Source organism: Oryzias latipes, chromosome 21 (genome assembly GCF_053564925.1).
Source record: "Oryzias latipes strain Hd-rR chromosome 21, Olatipes_Hd-rR_3.1".
Lineage (NCBI taxonomy): Eukaryota > Metazoa > Chordata > Actinopteri > Beloniformes > Adrianichthyidae > Oryzias > Oryzias latipes.
Genome location: NC_136257.1, coordinates 25,494,543 through 25,518,341, shown reverse-complemented (window position 1 = coordinate 25,518,341; position 23,799 = coordinate 25,494,543). Strand labels below are relative to the sequence as shown.

Sequence of the window (23,799 nt, the reverse complement as noted above, 5' to 3'; positions counted from 1 at the left end):
ATCAACTTGATATGATATAATGCCAAAAATGTTGATTTACTGTCACCAATTTATAAAAATTAATTTTGTTTAGTTGCTATTGCACATAAATCAATCAATCAAACTTTATTTATAAAGCACTTTTCATATAAAAGCATAACACAAGTGCTTTACATTAAAACAAAACAAAATAATATAAAAACAAGCACAAAAATAAATAAATAAATAATTTGTTGTAAGATAGTTTAACAGCACATTCATAAATGTAAAAAAAAAGATTTTTATTTGTGATACTACAATATTCTTTTTTTCTATTGTAAAAAATATTCAAAAGTGCAGAATGTGTTTATTTATTAAAGTACGTTTTCTGACTTTCTTCTCCTGTTCTTCAGGCCTTTATTCAAAGATGCTTCAGGAACCCTGGACAAAAGCGCTCGCTTCTCTGCTTTGTACAGGCAGGACAGCAACAAACTGTCCAACGATGACATGCTCAAACTGCTGGCTGACTTTAGAAAGTTAGTGGTGCTTCTATTATAGATGTAAACTTTAAGTGATCTGTCTGGATTAACAAAAAGGAGTCTTCCTGGAACTTTTACCTTGGAAAAATGTTGTTTTTCCTCACAGCTGTTAACGCATTTACACACTGCACACCCTGTCTGCTTCTTTTTGGTCTTTAGATGATACCAAATCCTCAGCAGGGATGTATTTTTCTTTTCCTCAGACCTGAGAAGATGGCCAAGCTGCCTGTAATCCTAGGGAATCTAGATGTTACCATCGACAACGTAGCCCCGGATTTGACGAGTGAGCCCTGACTCTGGATCAGCTGAAGAGACAAAAGCTGGTTCTGCTCAGACCAGACTGATCGCATCATCTGCACTCTGTTTATTTGGTCTTTCTGTGTCCTGCTCCTGTGTGTAGATTGTGTTACGTCCTCCTACATTCCTGTGAAGCAGTTTGATGTCAGAGAGAAGAGCAACATCTTTTTTGAAGTGGAGGAGTTTGTGCCGTGCATTGCCAAATGCTCTCAGCCTTTCACCATTTACAACAATCACCTCTATGTCTACCCGAAGCACTTGAAATATGATGGCCAAAAGGCATTCGCAAAGGTATTTATATATTTATAATGCAGTTTACAAATTTCCATTTTGGAAATATAATCCATCCCTGTATTTTTCCTCAGGCTCGAAACATAGCTGTCTGCATCGAGTTTAGAGACTCGGATGATGAAGATGCTGCATCACTTAAGGTAAAAGTTGGCAGAAATTTCCAAAAGAAAAGCATTTTTAGTTACTTGAAGAAATTTTTTTTTCTGTATTTACTCAGTGCATCTATGGGAGACCTGGAGGACCCTTGTTTACCAAAAATGCCTTCACCTCAGTATTACATCACCAGCAAAACCCCGACTTCTACGACGAAGTAAGGCACCACCTGAAGAAGAGTTCATGTCAGCTTGTGTTTGAGCAAAACGATGAATATTGGCTGTGATGTTCACTCATGTTCAGTTTAAGATCGAACTGCCCACCCAGCTCCACGAGAAACATCATCTGCTCTTCACTTTCTACCATGTGAGCTGTGAAAGCAACAGCAAGGCCAGCACCAAAAAGAGGGACCTGATTGAAACGCAAGGTTAGACACTTTCACCTGAACCTCTGACTTAAAGAACCACTCTGATGGAAATGGTGTTTTTGGTGTTTTTGTGGCATTTTTGTCTTGATGGAGGACATATATAAAGAAAATTAAAAATAAAGTTGTATTTTATTCAAATTGTGAAGTAGAAATAAAATGCTGGTTGAAAAAGAGCCTATTTGTGACTTAGAAAATATACTGGGCGGGCCACAAACTCGAATTTTCCAATGTTCTACTGAACTACTGCCACAGGTTTTTTGATTTTGGCTAAAAATGGCATAATCGTTGTTAAAAGACCACTGGGAACACTTTTAAATATATCAGAAGATGATCAGAGGGGGTCTTTAAAGTAGTTTCAACTTAAGTACTATATTATTTCCTGAAGTTTTAAGTTTACGCTCAAGTCAAAGAACCACAGGAGAACTAAAGTATGAACCACCACAGCTGATTTAGCTAGCACTCAACTCCCGTCCCTTATTAGTCCTGTCCTGCAGCTAAAACCCAACAACACAACGGCTGTATAAACGTTTTTGGATTTAGTTTTCTTGAATATTTAAATCTAAACTCAGAAATTGTCTGAGAGTCGAGTTACTTCTGCATACTTCCAGGTGAACAAGGTGGTTCAGGCACTCTGGATCCATGTGTCTGTCCCAACAGAAGTCCATATGTTTTCTGCAATTTAGCCAATTTCCCTGCCAGTTTAAGCTGAAATGTGCTTTTTTCAGTCTTTTATGCATTTCAGAATCTCACATTTCTTTGTTTTATGAACTGTTTTGAACTTCTGTCTAAATTTTTCCTACCTTCCAATCCAGCTCACCAAAAGTTTTACGAACTGTCTCTGGAAACAACGCTACCTCAGCCTATTTCTAAATGTTTGGAGCTTAAAAACTTTGATGTAATACAACCACACAAACGATACTGGACGTAAACGTTTTGCATCTAAAAAATTTGAGTAGATGAAGAAAACCGCCCTGGTTGGACAATTTTAAAAACTAGGTCACCATTTGACAAATTTTGACAGTTTAGGCACATGAACACTCATGTGAGTTTGTCGCATGACGGCTTTATACACTTAAAAAGCCATACCATGCAAATCTATCAAAATGTGTTGGCCTCCTTTGGGTCTACCAATAGAGAAAGTTGTCTGGAAGTGCGGAGTCTAAGCTCTTGTCACTGAATCTCTGTTTTCTTTTGGTTGTTGCTTTGTCCTCTGTGTGTCCTCAGTGGGGTACGCCTGGCTGCCCCTGCTGAGGGATGGCAGGGTTATCATGAATGAAAGTCACATCCCTGTAGCTGCCAACCTGCCTGCTGGGTACCTGGGCGGTCAGGAGGGAACCACCAAGGTATTGAAAACATGTTTTTTATCACTCAGGCTCATCTCCCTGTAAATATGAATCCTTTATATTTTCCATTTCGTCTTCACTCTACTTAAGGATTAAATATGGCTCTTGTAATTATTTTTAATTAAAACTAAAACTATTGATGTAAAGAGAGTAAAATAATGGATTCAGCTCATCATTACCACAAGAGTAACTGACCACCATTAAGTGTGACCAACCATTACTGCTAGAAACGTTTGATTCTTAATTAGGACCAATGTCTTATTTTGTAATATTTTCAGACTTCACTAATTGATCTCACCATTTCTGTTTGCAACAAATGCTGTAGTGACAAACCAAAGACTATAACCGCAAAAGAGTTCATCTATTTTCCAATTTTTTCCTTTTTTGAAGTGATGTTCTTATGACGGGCAATCAGGTTCTCATTGATAAATGTTTTGATTGAAATGTTGCCATGCCAATGTTTATGTTGTTATAACAATATTTTGACTACACTAACATATCCACCATGTGTAAATGCGTTACAATCTTGTTATTAAGTCAAGGTGCCGATCGCAATCCAAATTAAGAGAGCTTTGCTCACTGGAACGTGGAACAAGACATTTAACTGAAATTGCAGTGACAAAAGCACGTCTTCATCATTATCATTTACTTTAGTTCTCCAACCATCTATTTCCCAGCTTTTCCACTTAACTAGGTCTGAGTATGAGCATGTTTCCAGTTTTTATCTCATCACTTTTACAGCATTTGAGTCCTGAGGTCAAATGGGTCGATGGAGGGAAGCCCTTATTTAAGGTGTCCACTCACCTTGTGTCCACCATCTACACTCAGGTTTGTGTAACTTTATAGGAGGGAAAACACAAATAAAAGTGCACCCTGTCCTGTTTCTAATGACGTCTCTTCACGTTTCAGGATCAGCATTTGCACAACTTCTTTCATCACTGTCAGCATATTGCTTCAGGAGCCCAGGTGTTGGGAGGAGAACTGGTCAAGTATCTCAAGGTAACTTAGCCTTGACACTGAACATAACACTCAACTCGGGGTACAGACTATGTGTTTTGAAGGCACAGTGAAGCATATCTCTGTTGGTGTAGAGAAAAGCATCATATGCAGCTTATTTCTTCCATTGATTTGGTCTTTACATTTCAGCCACACCTGTCACTTGGTCGTACGTGACATCCAACTATTCTAAACTAAACCCACTAAAACATCAAAATCAGTGACTCCTGGATATCTGGCATTCAGAAAACCTTATCTGACTTACTTTTATTTTATAAAAACAGTATTTCTTTAAATAAATTACTGTAAACAAATAAGGTTTGGTCATGTGATCCATTTAGAATTGACTCGTACATTTGGTGTTAACTCCAATGATGTGCAATCAAAAGGAAAAACCAGACCGTTGGGTTTAGGAACACGGCCTGTCGGCAGAAGAAATTTACAGACAATTGTCCCCAAAAAAATGACAAAAACCCTTGTGTCCTCAATTTTGAGGTCTAACATCAAATACAATTCGATCAGTAAGGGTTGATGCCTTGCCAAGGATGTGGGGGCTTCATCCACTGTGGAAGAAAAAACTAAAAACTCATCTTTTTAGCTTAGCTTTTAAGTAGTTTTTATACTTCCTCATGCGTTAGTTTGATTTTATGGGCTCTCTATGTTTGTTTTTGAATAATGTGTATGTGGGGGGCATTTTTTATGGCCCACAACCATCCTGGGCTGCAAAGACCAGATTGTTTTCACAATTCTTCTTCCTGAATTAAAATAAAAATGTCACCCCTGCCACATACAAATTTTGCACGAACCTAGTACCGGGTTAAAAATGAATTTTCTGCAATTTAGTGATTTTCACATTTTTGCTGTTTTTTTTTAATTATTCCTTATAAAATTTCACCAACTTGCCAAAAGATGAAGTCCAGAACCACTACCGACGTTTCATTGACACTTTGACCTAAAGAACAGGCCAATATTTTAAATCCCCCCCCCCCCCCCCCCCCCCAAAAAAAATCCCTTGTATTATCTATCTTCTACAAAAGAAACTCCTCCTAAGGATTTTGATCTATCGCCTCCTAAATCCTCAAGAATCATTCCAAAGCTACTCAGGAAAAAATGTTGTTTTTAAAGTTTGTAGATTTTGAACAGCGTTGCTCGCCCTTTTTTTTTTTACTGGAATATTGTGAAAATTTAATGCATGAATCCTTGGCGCACATCCAAGTGTTAACAATATGTGTGGGGTTAAAAAAAACTGTTGTCAAGGAAACCAAAAAATTTACTTTTGCAGAATATCTTAAAAATGATAAAAAAAAAAAAAATTTTTATGTATTTTTTTATTTATTTTTACATGATGCTTTGACAAGCGGAGCAGGGGCAGAAGGGGAGGGGGAGGGGCAAATATCAGCCTCTAAGCCATTGGGGGTGGGTCTAAAGGGGGCGACTTTAACTATATTTACTATTTTCACTATTATTTTCTAAATTTAAATATTTTATTTGTTTCATGAAAGCACTTTGAGGGATTCTGCAATAGGAAAAGTGCCCTATAAATAAAGTTTAATTTGAATTTAAATAAAAACTGCTGAATCACTTTCGACTCTGTGTTTTGACAAACATTGCAACAAATAGAAGTGATTTGCTTGTGGTCTAAGCCCCAACTGGTTTCTTAGTGAACTGCATACAACTTGATTTTGTGTGCAAACTTTAAATCAAATCATTCTTTCACTCTTTAGAGCTCGTGGTCACTTTTGAGGGGTTTGAAACAGTGACTCCCAGAACACCTTCCCCTTAGGCAACAGCTCACTACTAACAAGCCGGTAGTACAAAACCTAAGGGAGGGGGGGGCAAACGATCTGCAAACACCCAGCATGTAATCCTAAACGAACTGTAATGGAAACCCTCTTCCCTCCGGCTAGGATTAGTCAGACTTGAAATCCAAACTCCTTACTTTGGTGATAATCGGACGAAATAGTCTGTTAAGGGGCCCTGCAGCAGTTACTACCAAAGCAGTTCCCACAGAGAACATAGGCAGATGCATCCACATTACTTCTTCACAACACCTACTGATTAGCAAGGCCATCTTGATGTTTTATTGTGGAACCTTGCAAACATCCAGGTTATATTAACTTGCCGTTCATTGTTCCTTCTCTCGTTGGCATCAGATCTTATTTCTGTCTTAAGAATCTGGATATTACCACTTCTGTGGCAGTCGATAAGGACCTTCGTTTACTCGTTCTCTTCTCAGTTTTACCCCCAGTTCACTTGTGAAGTTGTAAAGTAAACACTGCCCTTCATGCGAACAATAGAAGGTGAAATGGCAGGTCCGCTGTGGCAGGCGATGCAGCACGCCAAACGACTTAACTGTGAGTTTCCTGTAGGGTGGAAAGAATGCCACACAGTCTAAGATAAATTACCCAGATCCTGCATCATAAAGTTTGCATTCGGCACAATGTTTTTCACACCTATTTAAATAAAACTGCAAAAAATATTAGCAAATGCATGCTCATGCAATGAATTTTCACCATTTCTTCTAACAAATATTCATCTCTGATGTTACATCCTCAGAGTCTGCACGCCATGGAGAGTCATGTGATGATCAAGTTTCTGCCAACCGTCCTCAATCAGCTGTTCAGGGTTCTAACCAGCGCCACCCAAGAGGACGTAGCGGTAAATGTCACCAGGCAAGTGTCCTTGAAAAAAGCTGTGATTGTAGGGCATAAACAGCCATGATGGTGCCACTAAAGGAGGACAGCTTGTTGTAACAGCAGGGTGAAATTTTAAAAACCCCACTCTGATGGTCTTTTGAGATATTTTCAAAGTGTCTCCAGTCGTCTTTTAATTATGATTATGCAGTTTTTAGCCAAAATTTAAAAAACCTTTGTTGTTTTCTAGGAATAGTTTCTGCAGAACAGCAGTAGTTTATTAGAATTTCACCTCAAAGTTGTGAGCAGGACTGTTGGTGCAGAACAAACCCTTCCTGTCACCCATGACTAAGAGCTACCTATTTACATTCTATACCACTAGCTTACTGCCCCTCACATCCCCAACCTAACATTACTTCTGCAGCAAAAATGGCTAGCACTATTGGAGCTATCCAGCCGTAAAGTTTTGAGCTCGGATGAGGAAAACGAAGACGTACATGGATCTAGTCGTGTACAAGTGGATGCATCAGATTGGACCAGAGCAGGGAGCTCGTGGCCCGCCCAGCGTATTTTCCACGTCACAAATACAATCTTTTTTCAAACTGCATTTTTTTCATCTGCTCCTGATTCACAACAAATTGAATAAAGAAATACTAAGAAATGCAATTTTGAGCATAATGTTCTTCATATATGTCCTCCATCATCAGAAAAATGCCACAAGAACATGAAAAAAAACCCACAATTTTAACTGGAGTGGGTCTTTAAGATGATCCTGTCGAATCCTAAAGGATTTTTATTCAAAATGTTTAGGAAAAAAGAGTTTTGAATTTACCGTATTTTCCGGACTATAAGTCGCACCGGAGTATAAGTCGCACAAGCCCAAAAATGCATTTTAAAGTAGAAAAAAACACAGATAAGTCGCACTGGACTATAAGTCGCATTTTGACAGGAAATTTATTTGACAAAATCTGTGACCAAGAACTAATAACTTTCACAACTTCATATGACACAATCATAGCAGACTGTTTATCTCATAATTTCACAGTAATTCTTTCTCATAATTATTTATTTATTCTTTTCATGAAGCATCATTGGCCAACTAATTCTCTGTTTTCATCCTGTATTTGTAGAAACGGTTGTCATTTTATCGCATTTCTGAATCTATGAAATCATTGGAAAATAGAATATTATGTTGTTAGCCTTCAAGATCTTACTGTAAAAAAAAGTTTGCTGATTCTCTGAGTCACTTAACAAACTCTTAACACTTAACATACCTCAAACATCAAATTGACCCAGGAACATCATCTCTGTTCCTCACAAATGAACATAACAGGAGGGTTAACAATGTATTTATTTCAATTTATTTCTCATATAAGTCGCTGCGGAGTATAAGTCGCACCCCTTGCCAAACTATGAAAAAAAGGGCGACTTATAGTCCGGAAAATACGGGTATATAAATAAAGGACATTTATTTCTTTTCCTTTTTTTTTTTTAGAGTCATGATCCATGTTGTAGCTCAGTGCCATGAGGAAGGTTTGGAGCACTACCTTCGCTCTTACGTGAAGGTAAAAATTACTTCATCCATGTTTCATTGTGGTTATAAATTATCTTTTTGATGACACACAAGCTTCTGTCTGACAGTTTGTCTTCAAGACTGAGCCGTACACCTCCTCCACGACCCGAACGGTTCATGAAGAGCTGGCAAAGGCCATGACGGCGATCCTCAAGCCTTCTACAGACTTCCTGACTAGTAATAAGCTTCTCAAGGTAATTTGTCTGCTCTTTTTGAAAGCATTGCAATGTAGGTAATAATGTCCACATTGTTCTCTGATGCAAGCTTCTTTGTCCTGCAGTACTCCTGGTATTTCTTCGAAGCTTTAGTCAAGTCAATGGCTCAGTATTTGATTGAAAGCTGCAAAGTTAAGGTGAGTTAACCACAGCATGTGCTTTACTCCGAGGCATCTGCTTGTGTCTCTTCCACTTAAGTTAAAGGTTTACAACAGGCCAGGTCCTGCACACAGCTGCAGAACATTATTGGTCCACAGACAGCCACACATTGTGGTGCGCTCTAAATGTTGGAATTAGTTTGAAGCCTTTAAGCCACATCCACATCCGTGTGTTTCACCCCCTCTGGTGTGATGAGGAGTTCTAACCAAAGCCGCAACTGAGAAAAAAAATTCCTTGTACTAATTGTAGGTGCTTTATAAAAAAGGGGAAGGTGGGGTCCTGTTTTGGCATGCATTGACTTCTTTCTTTCTTAAAGTCCTTCTCCGATCATCCATTGATCTGTTGCAAAAGCGTTCCCAGTGGTCTTTTAATTAAGATTATGCTGGTTTTTTTTTTTACTGTTATTTTCTAGGACATAGTTTCTGCTGAGCGGCAGTAGTATATTGGAAAAATTAAACTGTGAGCTGTGGGCAGGACCTTTAGTGCAGATCAACCCCCCCCCCCCTCCTCCCCCTTTGCTGGGAGCTCAAAGCAGGAAAATTGTGGCCCGCCCTGCAAATTTTTTTACGGCTCAAATAAACTCTTTTTCAAAAAGACTTTTTTTGTCTGCTTGTAAAAAAAATATACAGAAATGCAACTTTGAGCTCAATTTTCTTCATATATGTCCTTCATCGTCAGAAAAATGCCACAAAAACGCGTAAAAAAACACCAAAACACAATTTTTATCGGAGTTGGTCTTTACCAAACACACATATTTTTACTAAGGTGGACCTGCATGATGTAATGTCATTCAAAGCATCAACGTTTTCCCCAGACTGTTTCTAATTCAGTTTATTAAATAAATCACCAACTTACATCCAAAGCCGAATGAAGGCGAACCACCAAGAATGCAGGAAAAATATTAAACTGAGCAGAATACAATCATTTGAAGCTATAATATCATTCAGTCCTGGTCTTTCCCAAAAGGCAAATTTTTCCTGAAGGCTTTTTAATAGCAGATAAATGACAGAAATGTTCTACAGAATAATTTGGGGGTGTAATGCCTGAACATGTAGTTGACTGTGAAGAAGAAAGCACAGTAAGAATAAATCTTCTCTCTTAAATCAATATTGGTAAAAAAAAAAAATAGGACTCACCTTTTCTGATTATTCAAATACAGTATAATCATTTTTAATGCTAATGTTGTACATGGAATAGGTGAGTTTATACATTATTAAAAGGGCAAAATATTTTTGGTTTCGACTCTATAATTTAGGTGTTTTGTGCATCAAACCCCTCTGACATGAACGTTCTGGTGAAGTTTGGGAAAAACTGTTGAGAGACCGTAAAATGAAAATTGAAACATTGTTCACCCTTGTTTTTTTGTTTGTGCTTCAGCTGTCCAGGAATCAGCGATTCTCTGCATCTTTCCATCACATGGTGGAGACTCTGGTAAACATGATGATGCCACACATCACTCAGAAGTACAAGGACAACCTGGATGCTGCCCGAAACGCCAACCACAGCCTTGCAGTCTTCATCAAGGTCGGCATGCACATTTTCTGCTCCGCTGTGTGTTTTTGAGCGCCACTAATTCTCAGTATGTGTCACGTTTAGCAAAAATGAATGTCTGTACCGGCTTTTGTCCTAAAGCGCTGCTTTAATCTGATGGACCGAGGCTTCGTGTTCAAGCAGATCAACAACTACGTCAACTGCTTTATGCCTGCAGACCCAAAGGTGAAATAACCACACTCACCATCACAGCGCTCCAAGTCACCTTCAAGTAACACTGCGATGTTTCTAATTGCAGACACTGTTTGAGTTCAAGTTTGAGTTCCTGCGGGTGGTGTGCAACCATGAGCACTTTGTGCCCCTAAACCTGCCCATCCCTTTTGGAAAGGGGCGGATACTGAGATTTCAGGGTAAAAAAACTTAACTTTTATTACACAGTGATGGCGTTTGAATTTAGACAGAGAGTGAAAAACATTCATCACTTAAACACAGTGTTCCCTCGTTTATTGCAGGGGTTACATTTAAAAAAAAAAAAACTCTCGAAATAGGAAGTTTGCAAGAATGATTAGAGATGTTTTAATGCTGTGAAACCCTTCACTGCACAATTTTTCTGAGACAAACGTTTCAGTTTTTTCTCTTGTTTAAACTCTCAAAGTTCAAACCTTTCTAGAAAAATGAGTCCAGTATTATAGAATGAAAACAAAGATCTGATCGTGATCAAAGATTCATGTAGGTTTGTCAAAATGAATGCATTCTGTACAGGAGAGATGGCAAGGAAGGTTGATTGACGATAGACTACAGCCTATCAGGATGCAGAACACAGCGGGCTGTAAAAAAAATTTAACAATGAGCTAAAAAATCTGCAAAACTGCGAGTGAACCGCGATATAGCGAGGGAGCACTGTACTCAAACATTAAAAAAGATGTACTGACATAAATTTTAAAAATGATCTACTTTCTGTTTTTTTTGCTTTCCTCAACTAGCTTTAATATCTGAAACAGTGAAGTCGTATAATACTCCCTTAGGTAGGTGCAAGGAGAGTGTCCTGCATGTCATCCCCAAAAAAGCAGTTAAACAGTTCATCTCTGGGGGTTTGAAGTGTTTTTTGGTTACAATAGGTGTTATAGGGCTTTTTGTTCAAGGAAAACAATCAGATGTTCTTTTCATGGCTGCATGCTTTAAAAATAGGTTTTAAAATGCCCAAAGTAACCTAAATGTGTGTAGTTTCTGTTGGTGTGTGATTTGGGATGGCTTTATTTCCTTCTCAGTGCTGTTGGAAACCATCTCCTGCTGTTCCGTGAGCGGCTGAAATCTTGTTAGTCTTTCCGTTGATGTGCTCAGTGGGACTCTGTCTAAGCTGAAGCTTCAAGCTCGCCTCTCCGTCTGCTTTGATGGACCGTCTTTCAGGGAAACATTTCTCCTTCGCTTATCTGGTTTTGATCCATTCCGGCGTCTTGTCTCTGTTCTCATTAATTGCTAAAAATGGAATGGGAAACGCTCCCCCCATCAGGGCTGGGCTGGTTGTGACTCCTCATGCCTTAATGTGCTGCCGTTTCTCATCGGTCAGTGCTAACATCCTCCCCGTGCTCTTCCTGCCTCACAGACCTCCATATGGACTATTCTCTGACGGATGATTTCTGTAAGAACCACTTCCTGGTCGGGCTGCTGCTCAGAGAGGTCAGCGCCGCTCTGCAGGAGTTCAGGGACATTCGCCAGATAGCCATCCAAGTGCTGAAGAACCTCATGATCAAACACACCTTTGACGACCGATACTCCTCAAAGGTTTGTGTTTCCTGCCCCTGCAGCTGCAGGCCTTTGACGATGTGTAGATTCTAAAAATGTTCTGGGTTTTTTCAGAGTCAGCAGGCAAGGCTGTCCACTCTCTACTTTCCCTTGTTTGGGCTCCTTCAGGAGAACGTCAACAGACTGAATGTGAAAGAAGTTTCTCCTTTTCCTGTCAACCAATCCAACAATGTAAGAGCGCCATCTTGTGGCTATTGGCAAATGTTTTCTGTACACTTCAATAATAATGTCTAAAGAAAAGCAGGTATTTTGCTGAGACTGAAAAAGGAGGAGAAAAACAAAAATCCTTGCTTGCCAACATAAATTAATTTGTTGTTCTATTTGAATTTTTTTTTTAAAACTCATAATATCTGCCAAAAAATATACCTTCTATAAAAATTAATCTACAAATGTTGGACTAGATTGTTGAAAAGATGCCAGTAGTCCATAAAAAATGATTTCGAAATAGATAAATGTTTTAGAATAGAAAACAGAAATTTTGAAACAAAAATGTTTGTGTTGCTATTTTTACCACTCAGAATTTTTGAAAACAATAATACCAAGAATAATGCATATTTTTTAATCATATTAAATTAAGGTTTACATTAGCTACAGTCATTAAACACAGAAAACATTACAAATGGTGTATTTTTCTGTATAAACAAACAAGTAATTGAGGTCTTTAATTAGATCATGTTTTTAAACCTTACAATTTAGCTTAATTAAGAAAAAAGATCCCACTCATAGTTTTACACAAAAATTTAATTTAATGCAATTCTTGAAAAATAAATATTTTCAGCTGATAATATTTTTATTCTGTATTTATCAAAGTCGTGACCCTAAAACAGACTGGCAACCTATCCAGTGTGTGTGCCAGTAACAGTAGCTTAGATAGGCTCCAGCAACCCAGTGATTCCACAATGTGTTAGGCGGGTTTGGAAGATAGAAGGATGGAAAGTTTCAGTGCTAATGTATATGTTAATTCGATCTGTAATACTTTAAAAATATTCTGTTTTATGGATTTATTGTTTCACCTGCCAGCTCAGTTCGCACATCAGGAGATTTTGAAGCCAAACTGGAATTTATTGTACCTAATTCTGGGTCGTTATTATCAGTGCACGTTCAAATGGCACAGAATATTTTATGTTTGTACTTCTTGAAGTTTGTCTCTTAATCAGCTGTTTGCTTTTGTTAGTAAAATGTCACTGTGTGAAGGCTTCCATCACATCTTTTTCTCTGCTTTGTGTTTAGAATGGAAGGGGGGAGGATTCTATCCTCAGCAACACTTTGATGACACCTCCTAGGTCCAGCACCTTCATGGACACAAGCTTGCACAAAGATGTTTTTGGAGTTATTTCAGGCACATGTAAGCCAAAAAAAGAACAAATAAGTAGGCACTTAAGTGTTAATGCACATTTAACTTGTTACCTATAAATATTTTTGTCACAGCATCACCTCACGCAGCATCCACGCCCAACATTAACTGCGTGCGCAGCGCAGACTCGCGGGGCTCCCTCATCAGCACCGATTCTGTGAACATCCTGCCGGAAAGGAACAGCGAAAAAGGCATTTCTCTGGACAAGGTGTTGATTTTGTTCAACTTTTGTCCTTCTCTTTGCAAATGTTGTTGGGAATTGTTGTTGAGATGCCCAAAGGCAAGACCAAACTCTTAAAAGAAAGGCAGGTTATGTTAACATGTGCCTTTGGCTCCCCGTCCCTGCTGCTTTACCGGACATGACAGATGAAGAGGTTTCTGCGGAGACACTCTGAGAATGTCCAGAGCCTCCAACTGGACTCTGAGGAGTCCATGCCGTCCTCACGCACCAGCCAGTGTGTCAGCGTGGATTTCTCCCTGCTCACTGTCCCCTCCGCCCCAGAGATCATCCTGCCCTCCAACATTTCACCTCAAGTACAGACTGTTTTCTGTCTTTCACACCTGCAAGGAGTGTCCCGTCTGGGAATGATGGTGTGTCTCAGAAACCCCAGACCTGACAAGATTCTGAGTAATTTTCAACCTCAATAAGCCTGCATGTTAGAGATGTCTCTCCAGTTTGTGTGCTTTGTTGTTTTCTCTGCCTCTGATTAATAATAAGGGATCTTTTAAAGAGTAAAGACTGACCCCCAATTGTGTATGTTAGGGTTTTAAAGCATATTGGTTAATATGATACAAGCAAATGACTTCAGTTTTATCTGGGTTGTTAGTAAAACTAAATTTAGCTTTGAGGTTTCTCACTCTGCAGAGCGTGAAAGTTCTCCACCCTTTAGAAAAACCTCAGCAATTCTCTCATGTTTTCCATGAAGTCATTTCCAGCAAGCTCCCTTCTCCAGACTAAGTACTGCCAAAGGAATGTGCTTAGCTGCACTGCTTTGGTTCTGTGTTTTTTTTTGCCATCCATATGCTTCTTCTCCTCTTCCAGGAAGATTTGATGTTTGTTTTCCATCGTTCAATTATCCAACATCCGCAGAGCCTTGCATCTTCTGGGGCTCCATTAGTGCAGCTTTATCACAACCTTTTGAAAACACATATCAATAATTTTTTTTTTTTTTAAAGCATTCTGTCCGAGGGCTTTTACAGCTGCAGTTTTTCCTCTGTCTTCTGTGTGCTTCTGCAGTCATCACTCACCTTACCAAAATAAAAGCACTGAGACCTGCACAGCTGGCACATTACAACTGGATCAATGATATCCAACTACTTTTTTTGTACCTTTGTGAGGCCTTTTAAAGTCAAGAAGTCTTTTATTTATTTATTTATTTATTTTTGTCAAGAATTCTAAGAACCAGTCAGGTGGATTTGTTTTTGTTTTTAAATACAGATTACAGAAAAAAAAGCTTTAGAGAATCAAATTTCAATAAATTATAAAATGAAAAAATGTTTATTTATATTAATAATATATTAATTAAAATGAATTAATTGTTCATTTATAAAGAAAAGAATTAATGGTAAAAAATTGAAGAAATAATACATATAAAAATTAAATGTATTATTGATAAATTAATTAATTAATTTTAATTTATTTATTAATTATTAATTTTAATTTATTAAATGTAATTAATATATTAATTTAAAAATAATAAGAATGAATGTTAAAAAATTTAAAAACTAACGAGGAAAAAACATTTGGGATAAATATGGAAAATAAATAACATTTGTATATACTATATCTATTTTGTACGGATTTTACTCAGTTTGGAAATTCCAAAATAGACAGACTTAATACAAATAAAAGTTTATTTTATCATCAATAGATTCTACTGCAGATTAAGATGCACAGTTTAATGTGCCAGTGTCTGTCAGGTGTGATGTTGGAGGTGAGAGTCTGTCAGTTAAAGTATCCTATGAATATAAAATTCATTTTATATTCACATCTACATTAGAACCAATGGGATAAAATATAAGAAAGTAGGGTGGTGAATTGTGTGAATTAGTTTATCATTAACAAATAAAAGTAAGGTTGGCAGAAAAAGGTGGGAAATGGATGATAGGAAATTTTCATTATTTACTCAAAAACAAAAATCAGATTTGATTCTAAGTACAAAAGATTCTGATTCTGGAAAATGGAAAGAAAAAAAGTCAATTCTGGCTCCAATAAAGTAAAGTTTTCAGGTAAAATGTTTAAATATTAAAATATTTTGTTGCTATTTTTTCTTAAATGTTTTTTTTTTCCAATATTTTATAGAATATATATTGTCCATTTAAAAAAAAAAAAAAACAATTGGACACACTGACACACTGTTTCTGTGTGAGACATGTGATCAATGAGACAAAATATTACTCTCATATGTAGATGTAATTTATGTTATCCTTATTTTTATTTTTGCATTAAAAACATCTTCATCAGTCGGATTTAGACTACAACAAGCAAACAGGAGTGAAGAAACACGACAACAAAATACAGTTATTTCTGCTGTTTTGTGTTTTTGCAAGCTGTGTGTACATTTTCCTTACTGCAAGTCTCCACTTTACAGTAGAGTTTTGGCGTACATAAAACCTTTGAAATGTATCCCAGGTAAATAAACCAAAAGCACTTTTCATAATGTGTACATATACAGGCTCAAATCTGGGTGTCCAGAATGAAACCAAGTCTTTTTTTCTTCAAAGTCCTGATGACTTTCTGTACATGTGACAGAACCGAAACCAGGGTGCTGCCATTTGTCCTCAATCACTTCCATTCATTTGCATACCTTGGCTATCTGTGCCTTAACAACCTGTTTGTCTCCATCAGAGCCAGCCTGCTTCCAGCACTCTGCTTCGATGTGATAAACTGGAGCAGACGGAGATCAAAAGTCTTCTCATGTGTTTCCTGCATGTGCTGAAAAGCATGTCAGAAGGTGAAGGGCGCCTCTTCTGTTGATGCTTACTCTGTGTTCAGACATGTTTATAACCCAGCAAACATCCTTCTGTTTTTCAGATGCTCTGTTCACGTACTGGAACAAGGCTTCATCTGCAGAGCTGATGGACTTCTTCACGTTAATCGAGTGAGGCATATTAGACGCCACTCTGCGTTGTAAGTGCTGCTAAAATATATATATGAAGGCTGACTTTTCTCTCCCACTTCAAGGGTGTGCCTCCATCAGTTCAAGTATATGGGAAAGAGATATATTGCAAGGTAAGGGTGACTAGACACTCGCCTCTTGTGCAATTTATCAGGATAATTCATCTTTTTGTGTCTGTTTTTCATAAAAATCATTGCAAATGTAAAAATTTGTATACACTCACCGGCCACTTTATTAGGTACGCCTTGCTAGTACCGGGTAGTACCCCCTTTTGCCTTTAAAACAGCCTCAATCCTTCATGGCATAGATTCAACAAGGTACTGGAAAGATTCCTCAGAGAGTTTGTTCCATATTGACATGACAGCATCACACAGTTGCTGCAGATTTGTCGGCTCCGCATCCATGATGCTAATCTCCCGTTCCACCACATCAAAAAGGTGCTCTATTGGGTTGACATCTGGTGACTGTTGAGGCCATTTGAGTCCAGTGAACTCATTGTCATGTTCAAGAAACCAGTCTGAGATGATTCCAGCTTTATGACATGGCACCTTATGCTGCTGGAAGTAGCCATGAGGAAATGATACATTGTGGTTGTAAAGGGATGGACATGGTCAGCAACAAAACTCAGGTAGGCTATGGTGTTGGAACCATACTTAATTGGTACTAAGGGGCCCAAAGTGTGCCAGAAAATACCCGCTACACCATTAAACCCCCACCGCCTGCCTGAACCATTGATGCAAGGCCATGCTTTCAAGTTGTTGATGCCAAATTCTAACCCTACCATCTGAATGTTGCGGCAGAAGTGGAGACTCATCAGGCCAAACAATGTTTGTCCAATCTTTTATTCTCCAGTTTTGGTGAGGCTGTGTGAATTGTAGCCTCAGTTTCCTGTTCTTAGCTGACAAAAATAGCATCTGGTGTAGTCTTCTGCTGCTGTAGCCCATCTGTCTCAAGATTGAATGTGTTGTGTGTTCAGCAGACCTCGATTGTAACCAGTGGTTGAGTTAGTGTTGCCGTTCTATCAGGTGGAACCAGTCTGGCCATTGTCCTTTGACCTTTGGCATCAACAAGGCATATCCGCCCACAGAACTGCCGCTCAATAGATATTTTCTCTTTTTCGGACCATTCTCTGTAAACCCTAGAGATGGTTGTGGGGGGAAAGGCCAGTATATCAGTAGTTCCTGTAATACTCAGACCAGCCCGTGTGGCACCAACAACCATTCGAAGTCAGTTAAATCACCTCTTTCTCCTTCTTCCCAGTTTGAACTTCAGAAGAACGTCTTGACCATCAATTGATGCCTAAATACATTAAGTTGCTGCTATGTGTTTAACTGATTAACAAGCAATTGGGCAGGTGTACCCAATAAAGTGGCCTATGAGTGTATGTTGAGCTCAAGTGTTTGGAATTCACTTTTCCCAAAGAATAATCTCACATTTTTTCTACAAATTTATGATCTTCTGGCTCCCATCTATGAGGGCTTTGATTGTTCCTCCTTCCTAACCTCACAACACTGTTTCTATCTTTATTTACTTAAATGCTGGCAAGTTTAATACACTGAAACAAAACCTGGCTCCTGCCCTTTCCTGCTTGGGTAAGACTAAGGGTGAAATTGACATTTCTCTGACTCAGTGCATGATATATTTAGGTTTTATGACACTGCTGTGACACTTTTGGTTGTCTAAACTGACTGCTTCTCCTCTTTTTTCAATGCACTGCTTGAGCTCGAACTTTTAGTTTTAACGCTGCTGACGCCTGAAGCTGCATGCCGAACATGCACTTTAGAAAACTTTGCACTCATGCAGGATCCTCTTTTCATCTACCCTCACATTTGAGGACATGTTTCACCCGTCAGATGGTGTGTCATTCCCTTTAACCCGCTTGGCTAAATCTGCTGGTATTCAGCCCTTCGACTAACATTATCCTGTTTCCTTGTCAGGAACCAGGATGGGGCAGGAACAGTAGCGCATGAGCGGAAGTCTCAGACTCTGCCTGTCTCCCGTAACAGGGCGGGAATGATGCATGCCCGCTTACAGCAGCTCAGCAGCCTGGATAACTCATACACTTTTAACAACAGTAAGTGTCCCCACACGTCATCAGATGTAAAACCTCCTCATCGTCCCCTTCATCTTCTTCCTCACCTTTCATTTACACCCAAGCAGGCACCAAGCAGAAACATCTGTGAGAAATTTGGAACAAAACTCAGAAGTGTTAGGAAATGCTCCTGTTTAGTAGCATTGTTTAATTCAGTTTCTTTATATTTTCAGTGTAAGAAAGATTTCAAGTATTCTTGGAATATCTGTAGACCATGGTAAGAGCGTGTCAGGCTGGCAGGATGGTTTTTGCTGGCTGGTTGAAAGTGGAGCATGCCCAACTTAACCAAACATTAGCTTTCTAAATCATCCTTTTCTTTTGTGCAGCTTCTTTTTTTTTTGCCTTGTTATGAATCCAAATGTTTCATTCCATTAAATTCCAAACTCAAACTAACATTGACCCATTGGCTGATGTGGTACCCATGTGTGCCATTTATGCTTAGTTCGGTGGGGAAAATGCTGCATCCATCCAAGTAAGCAAAACCGGTGGATGTTGCAAACCTGCTTTTGGTTGTTTTCTTTTGAAAAGCATTTTGAAAAATCCCAAATCTGCCTTTTGGGCCTAACTTAACATAATAATTTTTTTGGATAAAACAATAAAACTGTGTTGTTTCCTAGTACATAGTTTCTACAGATTGCCAGCGGTTCATTCGAAATTTGCCTCTAAGTTACGGGGCAGGACCACTAGTGCAGATAAACCCTGCCCCCCTTCCTGTCACCCATTACTGAGAGTTCTCTGTTTTTACACGCTATCCCGCTAGCTTACAGCCCCTCAGAACTGCAACCTAACATTACTGGTGTAACAAAAAACTGGTGCAAGAAATTATATTGCCATGCAGTCGAACTGTTTTGAGCCAGATCCCAGCTTAGATGAGGAAAACAAAGACGTGCTTGGATCTATATGGTGTGTTCTATATGGTGTGTTATGGATCAGAATGGAACAGGGAGCAGGGAGCTTGTAGCCTGACCATTGTATTTTCTATGTCACAAATACCGGAAAGCTCTTTTTCAAACATCATGTTTTTCGTTTGCTCCTGATTCACCACAATTTAAATACATATTGAATAAAGAAATACTTTAATTGTAATTGTCTTTATAATCAGAAAAATGCCCCAAAAACATGTTACAAACACCAAAAATACCCTTTCCCCTTGGAGTGGGTTTTCATCCCATCTTCTTTAGAGCACTTTACATTCACCTGTCCACACACACTGATGGAGGCAGAGTTCTCATGTGAGGTACTAACCTACAACTACAAGAAGCATTTTTAGGTTCAGCGTCTTGCCCAATGATATGTTGACACATGGACAAGCAGAGTGGGAATCGCACCCGGGACATTATGATCTAAGGTCTGCACCAAAACAGCTCATTTTTGAAGGATGGGGAAGTTTACCAACATGGCTTTAAAGCTCTTTTGTGGAAAATTATGGTTGTGGTTAGAGGGGTTTATTACTTTACTTTACTTAAATTACCAAGGCGTCCCACCACATTTATCTATTCTGACTTTTACCAATGAACTGTTTTATTATAACAGTCTCTTTTTTGCTCATTCAGTACAGAGAATCACATTGGCATATAGTTACAATAATCTGGCTTTACTGGAATTATCGGAACGCAGTAAAGCCTTAGTCAAATGAACCCACATGGGTGCTGCGGGTTTTTGGGTTGTCCGGGCCCGTGAAGGGTTTAAGAAAGGAGGTCCCCTGAGGCTTGTACGGCCAACCCAAGGCTTGACATGAAAAGTATCTATAAGGATAATGTAAAATGCATGCCCTTATGACCCTTATGCCCTTGTGTCACAGTCTAGTCGTTGGTTAGATCGTGTGCGGATGCAGCCATGCACAGGGTATGCAGATGCCCAAACAAACTGTCTAATTTCCTCTTTTCTCTGTCAGGCTGCACACAAGGAGCCTGCAAGGAGCTCACACTTATTATGTAGACAGCACTCTAACGGGCTACTTGCGCAATGCACAGGATTTGGGATGGTTGAAAAAATGACATTTTTGTGTGACGTTCCTGCGTCTCATCTTCTTTACCCTTACTTCCTCTTACATGTTGTATAAGTGTTCGCTATGGATCTGTTTCCTGCAGCATGCCTGTAAAAAACTATTTGCATGAAGATTTTCACTCTGGGCTCACTGAATGGTCTATGACCTTGATCTTTCTTGTGGGCCAACTGCATGACATGTACAATTTTGCCCATTGGTTTGCCCACAGACAAACCTGTATCCACCCATGAGGGAAGTTGTGACTAAAGCTTTAAACTAGGGATGTCCAAATCCGGGCCTCAAAGGCTGGCCTCCTGCTGGTTTTCCTGAAGCTCTCCCTTATCTGCTGTTAATTACCTGGCTTAGGTGTGTTTGGCCAATAAGGAGCTTCAATGTCAGGTTGGTTGGAAAACATGTAGAACACCAGCCCTCGAGGCCTGGAATTGGCTAAACTATTACAGTTCTGATGTTTCCTTTTTTCTGTTATGCTATGAAACAGCATTGCTTGTGAGGTGGCGCTTTAAACAAGTTAAATTCATCAGCTATAGTTTTCTCTTCCATTTCTTTTGACTTTTGAGCACAAAGTAACACTCTTGGTTGTACCTCATCATCCATTCTTGTGAAAACAGATTGTGACTAGCTTGTCATAAAATCTAATTGACTCTTTGGAATGAAACTTTATCTTTCCATCATTATGAAAACCTCCATCTTTCCAGCTTTGCCTTTAACACTGGGAGCTTCTATAGAGAGCTGAACACCAAATTTTTGGAGGAAAACAGAGTTTTTCTTTGTTTTTGTCAGCCTACAGCCACTCAGATGCAGATGTGTTAAATCAGTCATTGCTGGAGGCCAATATTGCCACTGAAGTGTGTTTAACGGTCCTGGACACGCTCAACATCTTCATCATGGGCTTCAAGGTGACAAACAACTCACTTGTCATGTTTTGATGTTGTATCAAATCTTTACCAGCTTTCGTCTTGTTTTTGTGACAGACGCAGCTGTGCTCGGACCACGGCCACAGTCCTCTCATGAAGAAGGTCTTTGAGGTTCACCTCTGCTTCCTGCGCATCAATCAGTCCGAAACAGCCCTGAAGCAGGTCTTCACAACGCTGCGTACCTTCATCTACAAGGTGTGATGAACTTATAGTGCCGCATTTAACTTAAAGTACCACTGGGATCATTTTTTAAACTGTTGTAAAAGCATTTCCAGTCCAGTATGATTATACAGTTTTTTGCCAAAATCAAAAAAACTTGTCATTTTCTTAAACAGCAGAGCAGCAGTAGTTCATTAGGAATTCACCTCTGGGCAGGATTGTTGGCGCACAGCATGGAGCTTGTGGAACTCCCAGCATATTTTCTAGGTCATAAATAAACTCTTTTTTTCCTACAGCATTTTTTCGTGTGCTCCTGATTCACAATCATTTGAAAAAAATTAATTCCCAGAGATGGAATTTGAAGCCTAATTCTCTTGATATATGTCCTCCATCAGAAAAATCCTACAAGAACATGTTAAAAACACCAAAAACACATTTTTCCTCAGAGTGGGTCTTTAAAGCATTTTGGCCTTTATTTTTCTCTCCAGTTCCCGTGCACTTTCTTCGAAGGGCGCGCAGACATGTGTGCAGCCTTCTGCTATGAGATCCTAAAATGCTGCAACTCCAAGCTCAGCTCCATTCGCAGCGATGCGGCTCATCTGCTGTATTTCCTCATGAAAAGTAACTTTGACTACACGGGCCGCAAATCCTTTGTGAGGACTCACTTACAGGTGAGATCCAACACAAGAGAAAGAGGAAGCATGGTTATGGATCTTTTTGTTTTTTTATCTTAAAGCACATAAATCAAATGTTAGGTAACAACAAATTTGATATCATTGTTTTGCATTATTTTCTGTAGGTGGTGATCGCTGTGAGTCAGCTGATTGCAGATGTGATCGGAATCGGAAGTACGCGCTTTCAGCAGTCTTTATCGATCATCAACAACTGTGCTAACAGCGACAAAACTATAAAAGTGAGGAACGTTATGCCTACAGGGGATCTCCAGGGGATCGTGAAGTGATGAGCAACAGGAGAAGCTAACCTTTCACCTATGATGTTCTGGGAACAGAACACTGCTTTCCCATCAGATGTCAAAGACCTGACCAAACGCATCAGAACAGTTTTGATGGCCACGGCTCAGATGAAGGAGCACGAAAGAGACCCAGAGATGCTGGTGGACCTGCAGTACAGCCTGGCCAAGTCTTACGCCAGCACCCCTGAGCTTCGCAAAACATGGCTGGACAGCATGGCCCGAATCCACGTGAAGAACGGAGATCTTTCTGAGGTCGGGGATCGATCTGATTCATCTCAGCAGAAATCTTGAATTTGCAGGGGGCAAAACATCACTTGTGTGTCATTTTTTTGTTATTACAGGCAGCCATGTGCTATGTGCACGTTGCGGCACTGGTGGCAGAATATCTCAGGAGAAAAGGTGCTTTAATAGAAATAAAAATATAAGATCCACTTCATAAAATGTATTCAGACCGGTTGCAAAAACTGGCTTTTTTAGGTGCTACGTGTGTTAAAAGGGTCTCTTATACACAGGAATATTCAAGCAAGGCTGCTCTGCATTCAGAGTCGTGACCCCAAACATCGATGAAGAAGCAGCAATGATGGAGGATGTGGGAATGCAGGACGTCCATTTCAATGAGGTACGGATGAGCAATTGTCAGAATCAAAATCCAATAACTTCAGTGAACAACTCATGTAGAAAAATGTGTAATTATAACAAAATATCAGCATTGCAACATCAAATGTAAAGCATCAAATGACGTTTAAAACAAGGTTTCAGATATCAAAACACTAAGCCTAAAAAAATCTCACATGCTTTTCTCTCAAGTTTGCTTTGCTTCAATTATTGAAATTATTTTTCATTTAATAACTTTCAGCTCCTAAATGAATCAGGTGTAATTGTTGAGGCCAATTTTCTTAGACACTGACTTGTGATTTTTCAAGATATGAATTTAAATATCTGTTGCACAAAAACTGTTAAAAATATATCAACAATAAGAATTTGTTTTTGTTTTTTCATCTTCAATCTAATTAATTTTGTGCTTTGAAATAAGATTTTCCACTTGAAGGTGTGTCTCTGCTGAGGTATTTGTTGCCAGATCTGTGCTTTTGGTTCCCCCTTTAGGATGTCCTAATGGAGCTTTTGGAGGCGTGTGCAGATGGGCTGTGGAAAGCAGAGCGCTACGAGCTCATTTCTGACATCTACAAGCTCATTATACCCATATATGAGAAGCGCAGAGACTTTGAGGTACGTAATTCCAGGTTTACTCAAAGTCCCACTCCAATCATCTCTTGATCAATTGTAAAAGTATTCCCAATGTTCTTTTAATTATGATTATGCTATTAGAAATTCGCTTAACGTTCATAATATATATCCTCCAGC

At 39.0% G+C, this 23,799-nt stretch overlaps 1 protein-coding gene across 11 annotated transcripts in view; it reads left to right on the top strand.

Annotated features, from left to right (window-relative positions):
- Window positions 1–23,799, top strand: part of LOC101165268 (dedicator of cytokinesis protein 9) — a 93,323-nt gene that overhangs the window by 60,716 nt on the left and 8,808 nt on the right. For 4 of the 11 annotated variants that reach the window (XM_078939742.1, XM_011489819.4, XM_078939740.1 and 1 more), the window contains exons 15-47: window positions 372–494; window positions 701–780; window positions 898–1,085; window positions 1,160–1,225; window positions 1,303–1,395; window positions 1,482–1,605; window positions 2,830–2,948; window positions 3,690–3,776; window positions 3,858–3,947; window positions 6,501–6,616; window positions 8,073–8,142; window positions 8,219–8,344; window positions 8,431–8,502; window positions 9,902–10,048; window positions 10,157–10,240; window positions 10,314–10,425; window positions 10,999–11,040; window positions 11,619–11,797; window positions 11,873–11,989; window positions 13,049–13,163; window positions 13,247–13,380; window positions 16,021–16,126; window positions 16,207–16,273; window positions 16,357–16,404; window positions 18,229–18,365; window positions 21,172–21,287; window positions 21,363–21,500; window positions 21,953–22,135; window positions 22,264–22,377; window positions 22,474–22,689; window positions 22,779–22,836; window positions 22,950–23,056; window positions 23,542–23,664. In XM_078939742.1, the coding sequence (XP_078795868.1) occupies window positions 372–494; window positions 701–780; window positions 898–1,085; window positions 1,160–1,225; window positions 1,303–1,395; window positions 1,482–1,605; window positions 2,830–2,948; window positions 3,690–3,776; window positions 3,858–3,947; window positions 6,501–6,616; window positions 8,073–8,142; window positions 8,219–8,344; window positions 8,431–8,502; window positions 9,902–10,048; window positions 10,157–10,240; window positions 10,314–10,425; window positions 10,999–11,040; window positions 11,619–11,797; window positions 11,873–11,989; window positions 13,049–13,163; window positions 13,247–13,380; window positions 16,021–16,126; window positions 16,207–16,273; window positions 16,357–16,404; window positions 18,229–18,365; window positions 21,172–21,287; window positions 21,363–21,500; window positions 21,953–22,135; window positions 22,264–22,377; window positions 22,474–22,689; window positions 22,779–22,836; window positions 22,950–23,056; window positions 23,542–23,664 (3,697 nt within the window). Of the gene's footprint in view, window positions 1–371; window positions 495–700; window positions 781–897; window positions 1,086–1,159; window positions 1,226–1,302; window positions 1,396–1,481; window positions 1,606–2,829; window positions 2,949–3,689; window positions 3,777–3,857; window positions 3,948–6,500; window positions 6,617–8,072; window positions 8,143–8,218; window positions 8,345–8,430; window positions 8,503–9,901; window positions 10,049–10,156; window positions 10,241–10,313; window positions 10,426–10,998; window positions 11,041–11,618; window positions 11,798–11,872; window positions 11,990–13,048; window positions 13,164–13,246; window positions 13,381–16,020; window positions 16,127–16,206; window positions 16,274–16,356; window positions 16,405–18,228; window positions 18,366–18,556; window positions 18,601–21,171; window positions 21,288–21,362; window positions 21,501–21,952; window positions 22,136–22,263; window positions 22,378–22,473; window positions 22,690–22,778; window positions 22,837–22,949; window positions 23,057–23,541; window positions 23,665–23,799 lie in introns of all 11 variants that reach the window. The other 7 variants (XM_011489823.4, XM_078939741.1, XM_011489825.4 and 4 more) reach the window with 4 other exon arrangements.